This window comes from Caenorhabditis remanei, chromosome I, assembly GCF_010183535.1.
Source record: "Caenorhabditis remanei strain PX506 chromosome I, whole genome shotgun sequence".
In the NCBI taxonomy this organism is placed as follows: Eukaryota; Metazoa; Nematoda; class Chromadorea; order Rhabditida; family Rhabditidae; genus Caenorhabditis; species Caenorhabditis remanei.
In genome coordinates this window covers 12404120-12417849 of record NC_071328.1, presented here as the reverse complement: position 1 = coordinate 12417849, position 13730 = coordinate 12404120, and the positions used below count along the sequence as shown (strand labels likewise).

At 39.5% G+C, this 13730-nt stretch overlaps 6 protein-coding genes across 6 annotated transcripts; 3 read left to right on the top strand and 3 right to left on the bottom strand.

The window, feature by feature from the left end:
- Positions 1 to 88: 88 nt before the first annotated feature.
- GCK72_002791 (uncharacterized protein) lies at positions 89 to 641 on the bottom strand (the record flags this gene model as incomplete). The annotated part of the gene is made up of 2 exons (XM_053723607.1): positions 89 to 340; positions 402 to 641. The coding sequence occupies 2 exons, from the start codon at positions 639 to 641 to the stop codon at positions 89 to 91; spliced, it is 492 nt and encodes a 163-aa protein (XP_053592252.1).
- Positions 642 to 993: 352 nt separating this feature from the next.
- GCK72_002790 (uncharacterized protein) lies at positions 994 to 1772 on the bottom strand (the record flags this gene model as incomplete). Its single annotated transcript, XM_053723606.1, has 2 exons — positions 994 to 1235; positions 1295 to 1772. 2 exons carry the CDS (start codon positions 1770 to 1772, stop codon positions 994 to 996), a joined length of 720 nt encoding a protein of 239 aa, XP_053592251.1.
- Positions 1773 to 3927: 2155 nt separating this feature from the next.
- Positions 3928 to 6996, top strand: GCK72_002789 (uncharacterized protein; the record flags this gene model as incomplete). The annotated part of the gene is made up of 7 exons (XM_053723605.1): positions 3928 to 4011; positions 4060 to 4165; positions 4210 to 4310; positions 4740 to 5426; positions 5838 to 6056; positions 6105 to 6872; positions 6922 to 6996. The coding sequence occupies 7 exons, from the start codon at positions 3928 to 3930 to the stop codon at positions 6994 to 6996; spliced, it is 2040 nt and encodes a 679-aa protein (XP_053592250.1).
- A 476-nt stretch (positions 6997 to 7472) lies between these two features.
- GCK72_002788 (uncharacterized protein) lies at positions 7473 to 8019 on the bottom strand (the record flags this gene model as incomplete). Its single annotated transcript, XM_003099677.2, has 3 exons — positions 7473 to 7695; positions 7749 to 7862; positions 7916 to 8019. The coding sequence occupies 3 exons, from the start codon at positions 8017 to 8019 to the stop codon at positions 7473 to 7475; spliced, it is 441 nt and encodes a 146-aa protein (XP_003099725.2).
- A 421-nt stretch (positions 8020 to 8440) lies between these two features.
- On the top strand, positions 8441 to 9128 carry GCK72_002787 (uncharacterized protein; the record flags this gene model as incomplete). Its single annotated transcript, XM_053723604.1, has 2 exons — positions 8441 to 8675; positions 8869 to 9128. The coding sequence occupies 2 exons, from the start codon at positions 8441 to 8443 to the stop codon at positions 9126 to 9128; spliced, it is 495 nt and encodes a 164-aa protein (XP_053592249.1).
- Positions 9129 to 9931: 803 nt separating this feature from the next.
- On the top strand, positions 9932 to 12457 carry GCK72_002786 (uncharacterized protein; the record flags this gene model as incomplete). Its single annotated transcript, XM_053723603.1, has 9 exons — positions 9932 to 9974; positions 10465 to 10521; positions 10571 to 10722; positions 10772 to 10990; positions 11046 to 11155; positions 11228 to 11676; positions 11724 to 11897; positions 11944 to 12137; positions 12185 to 12457. 9 exons carry the CDS (start codon positions 9932 to 9934, stop codon positions 12455 to 12457), a joined length of 1671 nt encoding a protein of 556 aa, XP_053592248.1.
- Between the last annotated feature and the right edge of the window lie 1273 nt (positions 12458 to 13730).

Sequence of the window (13730 nt, the reverse complement as noted above, 5' to 3'; positions counted from 1 at the left end):
ATCATCAGAGGGGACAGTGACAATACTACCTGAAAAAAGATGATTCAGCATAAATCGTGAGATAGTTTTTCCTACACTCAAGAACTTGTCATTTTGAACTGCAAGCTCGTTTAGCTTTATTGAAATACAATATTCCATCGCAAAAACGAGTGATAGCAGCTCCATTCGAACACATGATGTACTTCTGCGAGCAACCAATAGAGTATAGACCAGAAGACACAAAAGCGCGTTGATCTCCTACTGAAGAAATGGTTGTAGTTTGAATGTCATTTGGTGGTTCTCCATGAGAATAAGTTGTTTCATCATCAGCTGGCTGAGTAACAACAATCTTGGCGATCACCTGAAAACGAATCTCGTAAAAGAAATGTATTCAAATAATTGATAATCATACATTCAGTTACTTGATCTTTATAATCGCATCCTTGATCTTTATAATCGCATTGTTTCTCCTGGTCGAAAAACAGATTTCCTCCACAAGAACGAACGATTGCAGCACCATTGGAGCACTTAATGTATTTATTCGAACATCCAATAGAGAAAAGTCCTGACGGAACAGACGAGCAACGACTTCCGATAGGAGCTGCAGTTGTAGATTGCTGATCAGTCCAGGATTTTGAAGTACTGTGCGACTGTTCCTCCATGGTGTAGTGGTGTATTCCAAATCTTGAGATAAAGTCTCGGTCGTGTAAGACTCATATGAAGAAGGAACTGTTGTCATCAGAGGTCTGGGTGGTTCCAACTGCCACGGTAACAACTGGTGTAGAAACTCCGCAAGTCTCCGAACAAGCACGAAGAACCTTGTTGAATGTCTCCCCGATAGGGTATGCGGCCATCTGTTGATTCCGTTACCAGAACAATCGATAAATTGATCGAAGCAATCTCTGAAGGTAAGGAAAGTTGGAGTACTGAGAAAAAAAATAAAGTTTCGACAAGGATTTTCGAAAATATTTTCGCGGGCTGAAAGACGCAAGCGCATAAAGTTGCGGGCGGAGCTTAAACTGCAAGCGGCGCAGTTCTTAATTGAGAAAAAACAACTGGAATTAGAACTGCGCCGACTTGAGCTTGTCGAGAACTAATTTGAGAGGTGTGTTGTCCATAGCCAGATTGTGGTGATCCATAGTAACGCTTTCTTCTTGTCGCACCAAACAAATCTTTGGCATCGAAAGATTTGTCATCTTTGTACCCATCAGGGTCTTCCCGTGGTCGTCCTAATTGTTTCTTTGAGTGACGGTCTTCTGGGAAGATTTGTTGGATACTAGAATTTACCAATCCGTTAATTCTATCGAAAACTCACGTCCACTGTGACGACAACGATAGCTTCGGTGACGGTCTCCTCCATATGGACGATGTCGCGGAATGAAGCATGGATTCTCCATTTGTTGATTTCCATAGATCGGGCGTCCGACTGGTCCGTGATTATAGATGGGTCGTCTATTAAACTTCGGCTTCAAACGAACGTTCTCATCAAAAGGACTAACAATTGTATCCGAAGGAGCTCCTCCGTAGAAGTTGTATGTTGGAGTATAAGGAACAGTGATAGGCTGACATTGTGGAAGATCAAAAACGCACAAAACTAATGATGACTCAAAAAGAGTGTTGACCGGACATTGTTTTGAACGAATCGAGTTGTTCTGACAACGATCGAAACGAGATGAGCACATTCCAAACGTAGTTACATGTCCTTCTTGGCAGATGATTGCAGTTTGAGTAGTTTCGATAGGCTGAACGGTGTTATCGAAAGAATGACGCAGTGGTCCCTGTTGTGAAATCATTCTGAGCGGTAGTGGCCTTTAACTGGAACCGCCCTATGTTTGGCTCGTCGGATTGGGTAGTGGAGGAACTGAAATAAATAAAATTAGTTTTATGATTGAAAGTAGAAGTGAACTGATTCGAGAGATCCTTGAATTATAAAAATTGGAAACTGACAAAAATAACCATACTTGTCAAGGCCCGGGAATTGGAAATTTTTTTTTTGAATTTTTTTAACATTTTCGAAAATGTGAACATTTCTGATGATTTTTCAGAATCTCAACTAATTCTGAATGATAGTCGAAAATTTGACTTTTTCGCGAAAAAAGTTCAGAGATTTTCAAACAAAATCAAAAAAAATTGCAATATGAACTTTGGCGCCAAGTCCTTCGAGCCCGGTCTTGATAAGTATGAAAAAAATCTCAATCTTCTCGTCTCCAAATCGCCGAAGCACATCATCCATGTTCATCGTGAAATGGGTATTCGGATCATCTTCAGAATCCAAACGGGTTCCCAACGAATTCGAAAGCTCTGCTTTCATCACGAATCTCTCACCATCTTCATCTTCAAACAACCTGACCACCTTCTCAGTTTCTCGAGGAAGAAATAGCTCTGGTCGCTTCTTCATCAAAGTTTTCAGAGACTTGATTGCTCTTTCAGCTTCGTTAAAAGCAAGAAACGCAAGATTAGGCAATAAAGAAGTTAATCGTCCGCCAGTTCTTTCGAAAAGAGTTTGAATTCTGACATTTCTCATCAGATTCCACACATTCCGAGGGAGCAAAGATTTCAGTTTTCCCAGGCATTCGTCGAAATCCATATCAGAAAATTCTTCGACTCTAGCGATGATTTCTGCGTCATTCGGCTTACTCTTCGTCATCTCCTCTCTCAATTCCTTCTCGATTTCATCGAAAAGTTTCGGATCGAATCTCACAAATTGCATTTTAATGTCAGTTTCCAGAGATTTCATGTAATACGCAACCATATGCGTAGCTTCGTCTGGACATCTCATATTGATGTGAAGCAGAATATTTTGAAGAATCGCGAAGATATCCGTATTGCAGATGTATTCTTGATTGTTGTTGAGACTTCGATAGATGATTGGATCTAACTGGAAATTACAAATGTTTTATGTTTCGAAATGTGTGAAAAAGTGAACTTTTTGCACTTTAGGGACTAGAAATACCGAAACCTAAACATCCCTAGTACCGTATTCGATAAACAACTACCGGTAAATGCAGTTTTCGGTAAATTACCGTTAATTTACGGTAAATTTTATCGGAAACCCCGGTTAATCTCTTTTATGATTCGAGCATGCAACCCTTTCAGCCAAAAAAACGCAAATAAGTAGTTATTTACAGGATAAACTCTATTCGAAACGATAATTTTCGGTAAAAATTTACCGGTATATTACCGATAAAAATTAAGCTAAATCTACCGATAATTTCCTGAATTCTTCCGAATACCTCACACTGGCTAGTACGTTCTAATAAATACCAAGTGACAATTTCAATATTCCTACTGTCTACTGATTATATTTACCTGATACGGGTCGTTAGTTGCATTGAAGAAAACATGACTTCCTGTGAATTTTCCGTAGAATTCCAGGCTTTCTGCAAGCTCCGCTGCGGATCCATACATTCCTAAAACACACAAATTTCAGAAAAGTTTAGGATAAAGTACTTACGAAGTCGATGACCTGCGTATTTGATCAAATTCTGAGCAAGTAATTCCTCTTTTCCTTTAGAATTTCCATTCGGATAGTTTACAAAAAATCTGCAGTGATCGCGATACTGAAAAATTATTCTTGAAAAATAAAACAGCGAACATTGATGTTTCACCTGTTCAAGAAAATACGTAGTTGATGTTCTATGAATATATAACGGAGTCAACGCTTTATCGGGAACTATCAGAAATTTCGACATTTTTCGCTGAAAAAAAAGCTACTGTGAAAGAATAAAAATCAGCTTTCCAGATAAAAAAAAATAATTTTTTTAATTTGTTCTCGATAAATCTCACAGATTACTGTAATTATCGTGGATTATGATGCATTGTGTGCAAACACCGTCACGACAAAATGCGGAACGAGCAAATTTTTTCGAGAAAATTTTCATTTTTTTATCTGGAAAGCTGATTTTTACCTTTATAAAGTAACTTTTTCAGCGAAAAATTCGTCCGAAAATGTCGAAATTTCTGGTAGTTCCCGATGAAGCGTTGACTCCGTTATATATTCATAGAACATCAACTACATATTTTCTTGAACAGGTGAAACATCAATGTTCGCTGTTTTATTTTTCAAGAATAATTTTTCAGTATCGCGATCACTGCAGATTTTTTGTGAACTATCCGAATGGAAATTCTAAAGGAAAAGAGGAATTACTTGCTCAGAATTTGATCAAATACGCAGGTCATCGACTTCGTAAGTACTTTATCCTAAACTTTTCTGAAATTTGTGTGTTTTAGGAATGTATGGATCCGCAGCGGAGCTTGCAGAAAGCCTGGAATTCTACGGAAAATTCACTGGAAGTCATATTTTCTTCAATGCAACTAACGAGCCGTATCAGGTAAATATAATAAGTAGACAGTAGGAATATTGAAATTTTCACTTGGTATTTATTAGAACGTACTAGCCAGTGTGAGGTATTCGGAAGAATTCGGAAAATTTATCGGTAGATATAGCTTAATATTTATGGGCAATGTAAATTTTTACTTATTATCGTTTCGAATAGTTGTTTATCGGTTAATTACCTGTAAATAACTACTTATTTGCGTTTTTTTGGCTGAAAGGGTTGCATGCTCGAATCATAAAAGAGATTAACCGGGGTTTCCGATAAAATTTACCGTAAATTAGCGGTAATTTACCGAAAACTGCATTTACCGGTAGTTGTTTACCGAATACCGCATGTTTAGGTTTCGGTATTTCTAGTCCCTAAAGTGCAAAAATTCATTTTTCACACATTTTGAAACAAAAATATTCTTATTTCCATTTCCAGTTGGATCCAATCATCTATCGAAGTCTCAACAACAATCAAGAATACATCTGCAATACGGATATCTTCGCGATTCTTCAAAATATTCTGCTTCACATCAATATGAGATGTCCAGACGAAGCTACGCATATGGTTGCGTATTACATGAAATCCCTGGAAACTGACATTAAAATGCAATTTGTGAGATTCGATCCGAAACTTTTCGATGAAATCGAGAAGGAATTGAGAGTAGAGATGACGAAGAGTAAGCCAAATGACGCAGAAATCATCGCAGGAGTCGAAGAATTTTCTGATATGGATTTCGACGAATGCCTGGGAAAACTGAAATCTTTGCTCCCTCGGAATGTGTGGAATCTGATGAGAAATGTCAGAATGCAAACTCTTTTCGAAAGAACTGGCGGACGATTAACTTCTTTATTGCCTAATCTTGCGTTTCTTGCTTTTAACGAAGCTGAAAGAACTATCAAGTCTCTGAAAACTTTGATGAAGAAGCGCCCAGAGCTATTTCTTCCACGAGAAACTGAAAAAGTGGTCAGATTGTTTGAAGATGAAGATGGTGAGAGATTCGTGATGAAAGCGGAGCTTTCGAATACGTTGGGAACACGTTTGGATTCTGAAGATGATCCGAATACCCATTTCACGATGAACATGGATGATGTGCTTCGGCGATTTGGAGAAGAGAAAATTGAGGTTTAGTACTATTGAAATAGAAGTGAACTGGTTTGAGAGCTAGTCTTAGAAGATCGTAAATGGTTGTAAAAACCAAAATAGCAGTTACTGTTCGCCTAATAGGTGGGCGCGTGTGAAGATCGTCTTCAATTCCCAGCGGAAAATTTCGCCGCCACCGGAATTTTTCGCTGCGTCTCTCGGCCGCCGCACTCTCTCTCTCTCTATTAGAAGAAAACTTTTTCTTTCGATTTATGTAAACTTAATAGCTATTTTAATGGGAAATTTTTTCAAATTTGACGAGAAACGAAAAGGTTTGATTTCGGAGGTGTTCCACTAAAAGTTCCATTTATTCTTTTCTGCAAAAAAATTGTTTAGGCTCTCAAATCAGTTCACTTCTACTTTCAATCATAAAACGAACTTCATTTATTTTAGTTCCTCCACTACCCAATCCGACGAGCCAAGCATAGGGCGGTTCCAGTTAAAGGACTCGGTTCAACGACAGATCAGTATGACTTTTTCATTCTCGCCGTCGACGCGTTCTTCGATTTAATGAAGGACCTTATCATCGGTGTTCAAGTGTTTCAAGATAAGAGCTTTGGAAAGTTCTCACTCGGTTTTCATGAATTGGAGAAGATTTTCAAGCCGGATTGTGTAAGAAATTTGTAATTTTTTCAAAGTTCAAGTTTTTTTTTTTTCCAGACCGAACCATACTTCATCAAAACTCAAGCGATCGAACAACTGAGAGAATTCGTTGTAATTGCTACCGATCATCATGAGGACGATCAAGCGACAATGATTCGAAATGCGAAACCTGATGGATTCACTTTGCAGAATCTTAAGAATGAGCTGAATCATCTGGGTCTCAAAGAAGCTTTTCCGGAAATCGAAGAGCATGCTGAAGTGGTTTATGAGCATGTGGTTAGATGCAAGAAGGAGAAATATCTGAGAACTTGTGACTTGTTTGATGCAGTGGAGAAGTGTCAACTGTTGTGTATTCTCAATAGAGTTCCGAATTTCAAAAGATTCATTCACAATCAGAAAGGATGCGCAAGAGTTCCCGGATTGAAGTGTGAGAAGTGCGAGAAGGAGACGTCAGAGATTCAGAACTCAATGGAAAATCTTCAAATCAAAGGAAATGAAAAGGGGAAAGAGCTGAAAAAGAGAGAAGATGAGATGAACCGACTGAAAGAAGAGTTGAATCGTGAGAAGGAGAGATTGAACCTAGAGAAGGAGAAGAACAAGATGCTTCAAGCGGAACTTTTAAAGTTGAAGGCTGAAGACTTGGGAAATGATGTAATTCAACAGCTACTCAATGGCTTCGCTGATTCGTCAACTAGTAATCAGAAGAAAGATTCGCCAACTACATCTTACATTCCTATTAAATGCCTCATTTGTACCACTCGAATCAGATCGCCTACCGTTAACAACATTGGATGCCCGTCGTGCAAGAAAAGATTCCACGCAAATGTAACTATTTCCGGTATCAATCGATTTTCCTAATTTTTCATCATTTCAGTGTGTGGTCTTCTGGCAGCACTGTCACCAACTGTGCCCAGCATGCAATGGAGAAAATATGTCGAATTTCAAATAATTTTCTTTACTGTTTTTTCCTAATTTTGACTGTTGTTGTTGTTGTTGTTGTTAATAAGTTCCTTGTTGTTTCCAAGTTTTACCGAGTTTTATGAAAATTCAACAACATTTTCGTCTCGTCGGCGGGACGAAACAATGATACGAGGAGACCGTGAACCAAAATGTCCGCTGGACAGTCGTCGTCGATGGTGGAGAAGAACCGTCAGACGAGTCATTCTTCCTTTTTCACTCAGAATCTCAAAAACGTACAATGATCGTTTTCCATTCGGAATCTCAATAACGATCTCGTTTTCGAGATTCTGAAACCACAAGAAACCCCGAAATGGAAAAAAAGTTTCTGAATCTGCAATTGTTTCCTAATTTGTGTAGAGGTAGATCAAACAATTCTGCTAAAGTGTTTTCTGAAGATTGAGAGAAAAGGAGCATAATCAAAAAATTGTTCATTTTGGTTAGTAAAGTAATGGTTAGTAGTCGAGTTCAAGTTAGTCGACGTCGTTTCGATCGATCAGGGTACGGAGCCGTTCTTATGGCTATTGCCTCCCGTCTCCGCACCCTCTCTATTTCCTCCCTCTCCGCCTCTTTTGCTCTTCGGAATCTGTTCTTCATTTTGCCCATTTGGTCGTGGGTCGCCTCGAGAGTCGTGGTCCCCAGCTGCATTCTTGTGATGCGCCCTTCCGAGTCAAACGTAGCGTTGGGTATACTGAAAGCAGAAAAAATTATGATTCGAGCAAAAAGCAAAGAAAAATAACTCACAGATCTCTTCTCGTCTCTTCAACTTTCCCAGATGTACAGAAGAATAGCAGGCTGATAACCACAATTGTTAAATCCCGGCATTGGAAGAGCGCCGGCTGAATCTCCTGTCTCAGACTGCAAAATTAGGTTCACTCATCAGTGATAACGAGATTGAAAAGAAAACATACCAGTTATAGAAACATCCTCGCGATTTAGTCACTTTGTGTTCGCTAATCAACTCATTCCAAATGAGCCTCAGGTTGAAAAGTCGGACGGGGCGTTTTTCAATCATAATCATAAGTTTTTTAATTATCAGAAACGAAAGTCCGGTAAAGTCATCGGTCGAGGCTAAAAAACGATTTCGTTTGGATTAGAGTCAGTTAGAAACTTACCTGTTCGACGGGCATTGTTGGAGATGTTCGAGTTTTGAGAGAATTTGTTTGCGAGTATATAGGAATGAAGGAATACACGTACAAGATATGGCGTTTCATGAAAAGTCAGTAGGGTAATAGAGCAAAAAATATTGAAATAGAGCAATAAAATAAAGAAGTTCACGTAAGAATTAGAAGATTACAGATAACTAGAAACTTACCGAAGATCTGGCTTGGGAAATTTCGGGCCGGGCCGACTGGAAAATTTTCCTCAGTCCGCCGGCCCGGCCCGATCAGCCCGATCGGCCCGGCTCCTGTAAAAATTTGATATTTTCTGAAAAAATGTTGGATTCGGGATATGGGTACACTGATGAATATCCTAATCAACAGTCTAGTACTGCCGTCTCCGAGGAACAATCATCAACTACAGCTGGATATGATAGTACCAACGATTCCAAGGATCAACCAAGAACATATGCTCCTTCTGTTGTTCCTTATAATCCATCTGTTTCTGAGAAAGAAATGGATGAACCAGAAGATGCCTGCGCTGGATTGTCGGATAGGACTCACGGTCAAGGTTGCTCTTCTTTATTTATTATTTGCTCCTACAATCGTCTAGTCGATTCCGTCACTTGCCCACTGGGACAAGGATCTATCAGTTCAATATTGTCGGACGTTCAGTCAGATTCCACCTCAAGCATGTGATCAAGGAAAGACTACTACAGGTATTTGTGTTCAAGCGAGCTTATATACATGTGAATAATTTTCAGATGCTGGACTCGCCCAGCCACTGCCACCTTGGAAGATGTACTGTCAACCACTCAGCCCACAATCACAACTTCTGGCGGTAACGATGAGGCAGAAGTATCGTATACGACTGATAACTCCGAAAGATATACCACTACAGCTTCGTACAAAGAAGAATCTTCTAATGTTACAACTTATGGAGAATCGACAACTCCAACAGAGGATACCACTACAGAATTTGTGCCCAGCATGCAATGGAGAAAATATGTCGAATTTCAAATAATTTTCTTTATTGTTTTTTTTTTCCTAATTTTGACTGTTGTTGTTGTTGATAATAAGTTCCTTGTTGTTTCCAAGTTTTACCGAATTTTATGAAAATTCAACAATATGCTCGTCTCACGTCCTGTTGTTCTAACATCATCACTTTAGGTCCCTTTCTGTATACTTTTTATTTTTCTTGTGTTTTGTTCTTTTTATCCCGTTTTAGTTTTGTTTCATAGAGTTTGAGCAAAATTTGGCTCGCAATATTCCGAAACATTTGCAAGTTGGCACTGTGTCAATATCTACCGTATCCTTTAGAGTCTCGTTTTTCAATAGAGCGCGTCAGATCAAAGAAATTTCCGGTTGCCCTGTGTTCGCGAGCTAGTATCAGTTATGTTGTGCACCGCACCTCAATTTGTACCCTAAATCTCGAATCGAGGTCCACCGGGGATTCTCCAGAAATATCTCTTGCCAATGTTATTGATTCTTCCCTGCCGCGTACATCAACAGTTATCTAGTCTCGACTCGCCGTGCTCTTCGTGCTCTTCAAATCAATAAAACCGAAACGACAGCTCGTATCTCTTCCCCAGGGAAGAAACCAGCTGCCGTCTATTATTACCCATTTACAATGTCTGAGAACCAATCCGTATTTCTCCTATAATAGTAGACTGTTGTTGTCTATAGCAACCAATTTTTGATTGACAGCAATTAGCACTTCTTCCCCGCGCACACCATTACTGTGTTCTTCTCGGCGATCTTTCCTCCATTCATTCCTTCTGCCCTCACAGGCTCTCAACCTTCTCAACGACTTCTATTGATTCTAAGATGTCTCGCCACCGTAATATCCGAAGAATGATCATTGAGCACGGTAAGTTTATACAATTTCAGGGCGTAACTCCCTTCAAAACCGATTCTATAAGCTGAAAAGTATATCAAAATGCAAATATCGGCAAGTTCTATGTCCCAGACTCACTCCGGACCGCTCCATAGAGTAAAAACTGCGGCACATAAACTATTCTTTATAAGGCGCATAGTGGGTCAGTGGCAGTGTCGTTACGTTTTCCGGCTTCCGACTTCCTACTTTCAACTTCCGGATGACAGTTTTAACTTCCGACTTCTGACCTCTCACTTCTGTCTCTCAACTTCCGGGTGCTTTTTACTTCCGACTTTCGACTTCCGGATAAAAGCTCCCCACTAGCTCTGACCAGTGATATAGAGCTCTTCGAAATCTGCATTTTCATATATTTTTCAGCTCTTAACATTGAGTTTCAAACAAAATACGAGCAGACCCTAGTCATCCCGATTTGCAAATCTGATATTTTTTAATAAATCTCGGAAATCACTCTTCCACTTTTCAGAGCGCGAAGACTACTATGACGATTACGAGGATTATGAAGACGAGGAGGAAACTGAGAGTCAGTTTTGATCTCTTCAACACTATTTTGCTTAATCATTGATTTGCAGATCAATATACCTATCATAACCGCAAGCCTACGGCTGTACCACTCGGTCGTAAAGCTCCGTTCGTTCAACAGAACCAGAAACATGCCAAGAAGCACAATAATGGACAGTGTGCTCCTTTAAATGAGCCGAAAAAAACGGAGCAGGTGAAAGATGTAAGTTCTAAAAGAAGACGGTAACATATTGACATTCGTCATTTCACAGGTACTAAGAGAGTCTGCAACTCCAGCTATGAGCAAAAAGTCGTCTGAAATGGATCTCACCGAGTATCGACGCAACCAGCTCTTGAATATCGCTAGAGCTCCATTCGTTCCTCGGAGAACGGCGAAGCCAAGACTGGTCAGAAAAGATTTAATAAATCTTATCGTTGTAGGGCACGTTGATGCAGGAAAAAGCACTTTGATGGGGCATTTGTTGCATGATGTAGGTTTTCATTTTCAGAGAAATATAATCTCAACTTATTTGTTTTCTATTATAGCTGGACGTGGTAGACACTAGAACCATCGACAAGTACAAGCGTGACGCAGCAAGAAGTGGGAAGGCGTCGTTCGCCTACGCATGGGTTCTCGATGAAACTGAAGAAGAACGGTTAGTATTCAGAATTCACGAAACTTCGATAAAACCTACAGTAATCTCTCACACCTTATAACTTCTTTTCAGTGAACGCGGAGTAACGATGGATATCGGAAGAACAAGTTTCGAGACAGAAAATCGTCGAATCGTGCTTCTCGACGCTCCAGGACACAAGGACTTCATTTCAAACATGATCACTGGAACGTCACAAGCGGACGCTGCGATTTTAGTAGTGAATGCAACAACTGGAGAGTTCGAAACAGGATTTGAGAATGGAGGACAGACGAAAGAGCACGCGTTGTTGCTCAGAAGCTTAGGTGTCACTCAACTGGTAGTGGCTATCAGCAAACTGGACACCGTGGAGTGGTCGTACGACAGATATGAGGAAATCCGGAACAGTCTGTCAGTTTTCCTGACTCGTCATGCTGGATTCTCCAAGCCAATCTTCGTGCCGGTATCTGGATTTACCGGGGAGAACTTAGTGAAAAGGATAGACTTGAGTTGGTACGACGGACCATGTCTACTGGAGTTGATGAGTATGTTAGAGTGAGCAAGTTCATGTATAGGAAAACATACATTTCAGATAGTTTTGTGGCTCCAAAACTTTCGTTCGGTGGTCCGTTGAGAATTGGTATCAGTGATGTCCATAAGGTGTCTGAAAATCAGGTTGTCGTCTCTGGAAAAGTCGAGTCGGGAGAAGTTGAAAAAGACGACAAGGTATATATTATGCCAAGTGTAACACCTGCCACTATCAAGGGTAAGAAAACCATTAACCCAGTTTTTTTTTGAAATTTTATTTGCAGAATGTGCTGGTAACATTGGTGCTGCTCAATACGTCACAGGAGATTTTATCATGTTCACTCTACAAGGAACATTCGAGCCAGAGTCCGTCCAAGTTGGCTCAGTTGTCGTCAAATCAGGACCGGATACTCTGATCCCGGGTAGAAAGTTTCAAGTTCGGCTAGTGGTGTTTGAAATCGCGACCCCTATCATCAAGGTAAAGTCTATTCTTCTATTTTTTTCAATTTTTTTTCTTTTTTTCAGGGAGCAAAATCCGAATTGTATGCGCATTCTCTATGCATTCCATGTACATTCACCAAGCTTATCCATACAATTGATAAGTCGAATGGAGAAGTTTTGAAGGAGAAGCCACGTTTCATTTCGAGAGGAATGTCTGCTGTGGTTGAAATTGAAACTGATCATGATGTTGCAATCGAAGCATTCACTAGTTGTCGGGCACTCGGAAGGGTCACTTTCAGATCTGGTGGAAACACAATTGCCGCAGGAATCGTTGAGAAAACTATCACTCCACAATGATTCATTCTAATTTACCTTATTTTTGGTGCTATCATTTTCTTTTGTTTCATTTTTCGATATCTTCTGTTTTCCAATTTTACTTGTTTTTTTTTCTTTTTTTGTTGCTTCTCATTTTGAATTTAATAAATAATTGTTACCAGATTAATTGAATACCGAGAACCCATAACGCAAACAATTTACAATTTGACTTTTTCAGTAGTGACCAACTTTGAGAGGGTGGTACGGTATCACTCAAACTGTCAATCTTACTGCACGGTACTGTAAGGGCAATCGGAAATTTCCAAAATTGCTTTTTTTTTTTGGAATTTTTTTTCCGTCGGATAATTTTCGAAATTTTGCATTGGAAATTTACGGATTTCTGAAATACGTTTGAAGTTAAAATGCGTCGTGGAAAAGGGTATCTATCTAATTTGGAAACCAGGGAAATACAGTATGATAAGCCCCCGTTGCTGTTGAAATCTATTCGATTCTTGAAATCAATTCGATTCTGAAAGACACCCAAAACTGATCACCTCTTCATTTTTTTCTATTTCTAGCAAAAATTGTAAAGAAAAACAAGCGTTCTTCTTCTCTTCCTTCCTTCCAAAATCATAGATTTCCCCTTTTCCGCTGAAACAGACAACGAGAAAAATGGGCGGAGTCTTCTCCCACAGAAAACATAGCGAGCGGCGGAACCCGGCAAGTGTCGGTACACACGGGAGTATAGGTCGTCGCCTCTCGCTGCTCTCGTTGGTTTTAACCCAGTTAACCAAGGTTAGCATGGATTTCGACCATTCGAAAGAATGTGTTGAACACAATTAAATTTTGGACAAGCTTCTTCGGGGTTATCCGTTGAAGCGATAAATCAGAATAACATTGTTTATTCCGGGAAATAGTCTTATTGAGAATCCTTACCAGTTGACTTGCACTTCTTGACACACAAACAAAAAAGACATAATTATAAATACTTTTTTTTACACACCTAAAACAATAGACCTCTCGTTCTGTATCCCGTCACTATGTATAATCCAAATTCTGGCATGTTTTAATTTTTTTCACAACAGTTTCTATCTCGTAACTATTTTATTAATTTTTTTTGAATAAATGAGAAAAAAAACAATAAGAAGTACTAGAAAAAAGGACACAAGAAAACATGTTATATTTATCTCAAGTTCTGGTCGTCTGGTGAATCTACTTTTCGCTAGTCCCTCAAGGAAAAATGGCATAATCTTTGCGCCGGCCTCTTGTTTGATGTTGAGGTTGTGTAATGCGCATCGATACTCAACTAGCCATC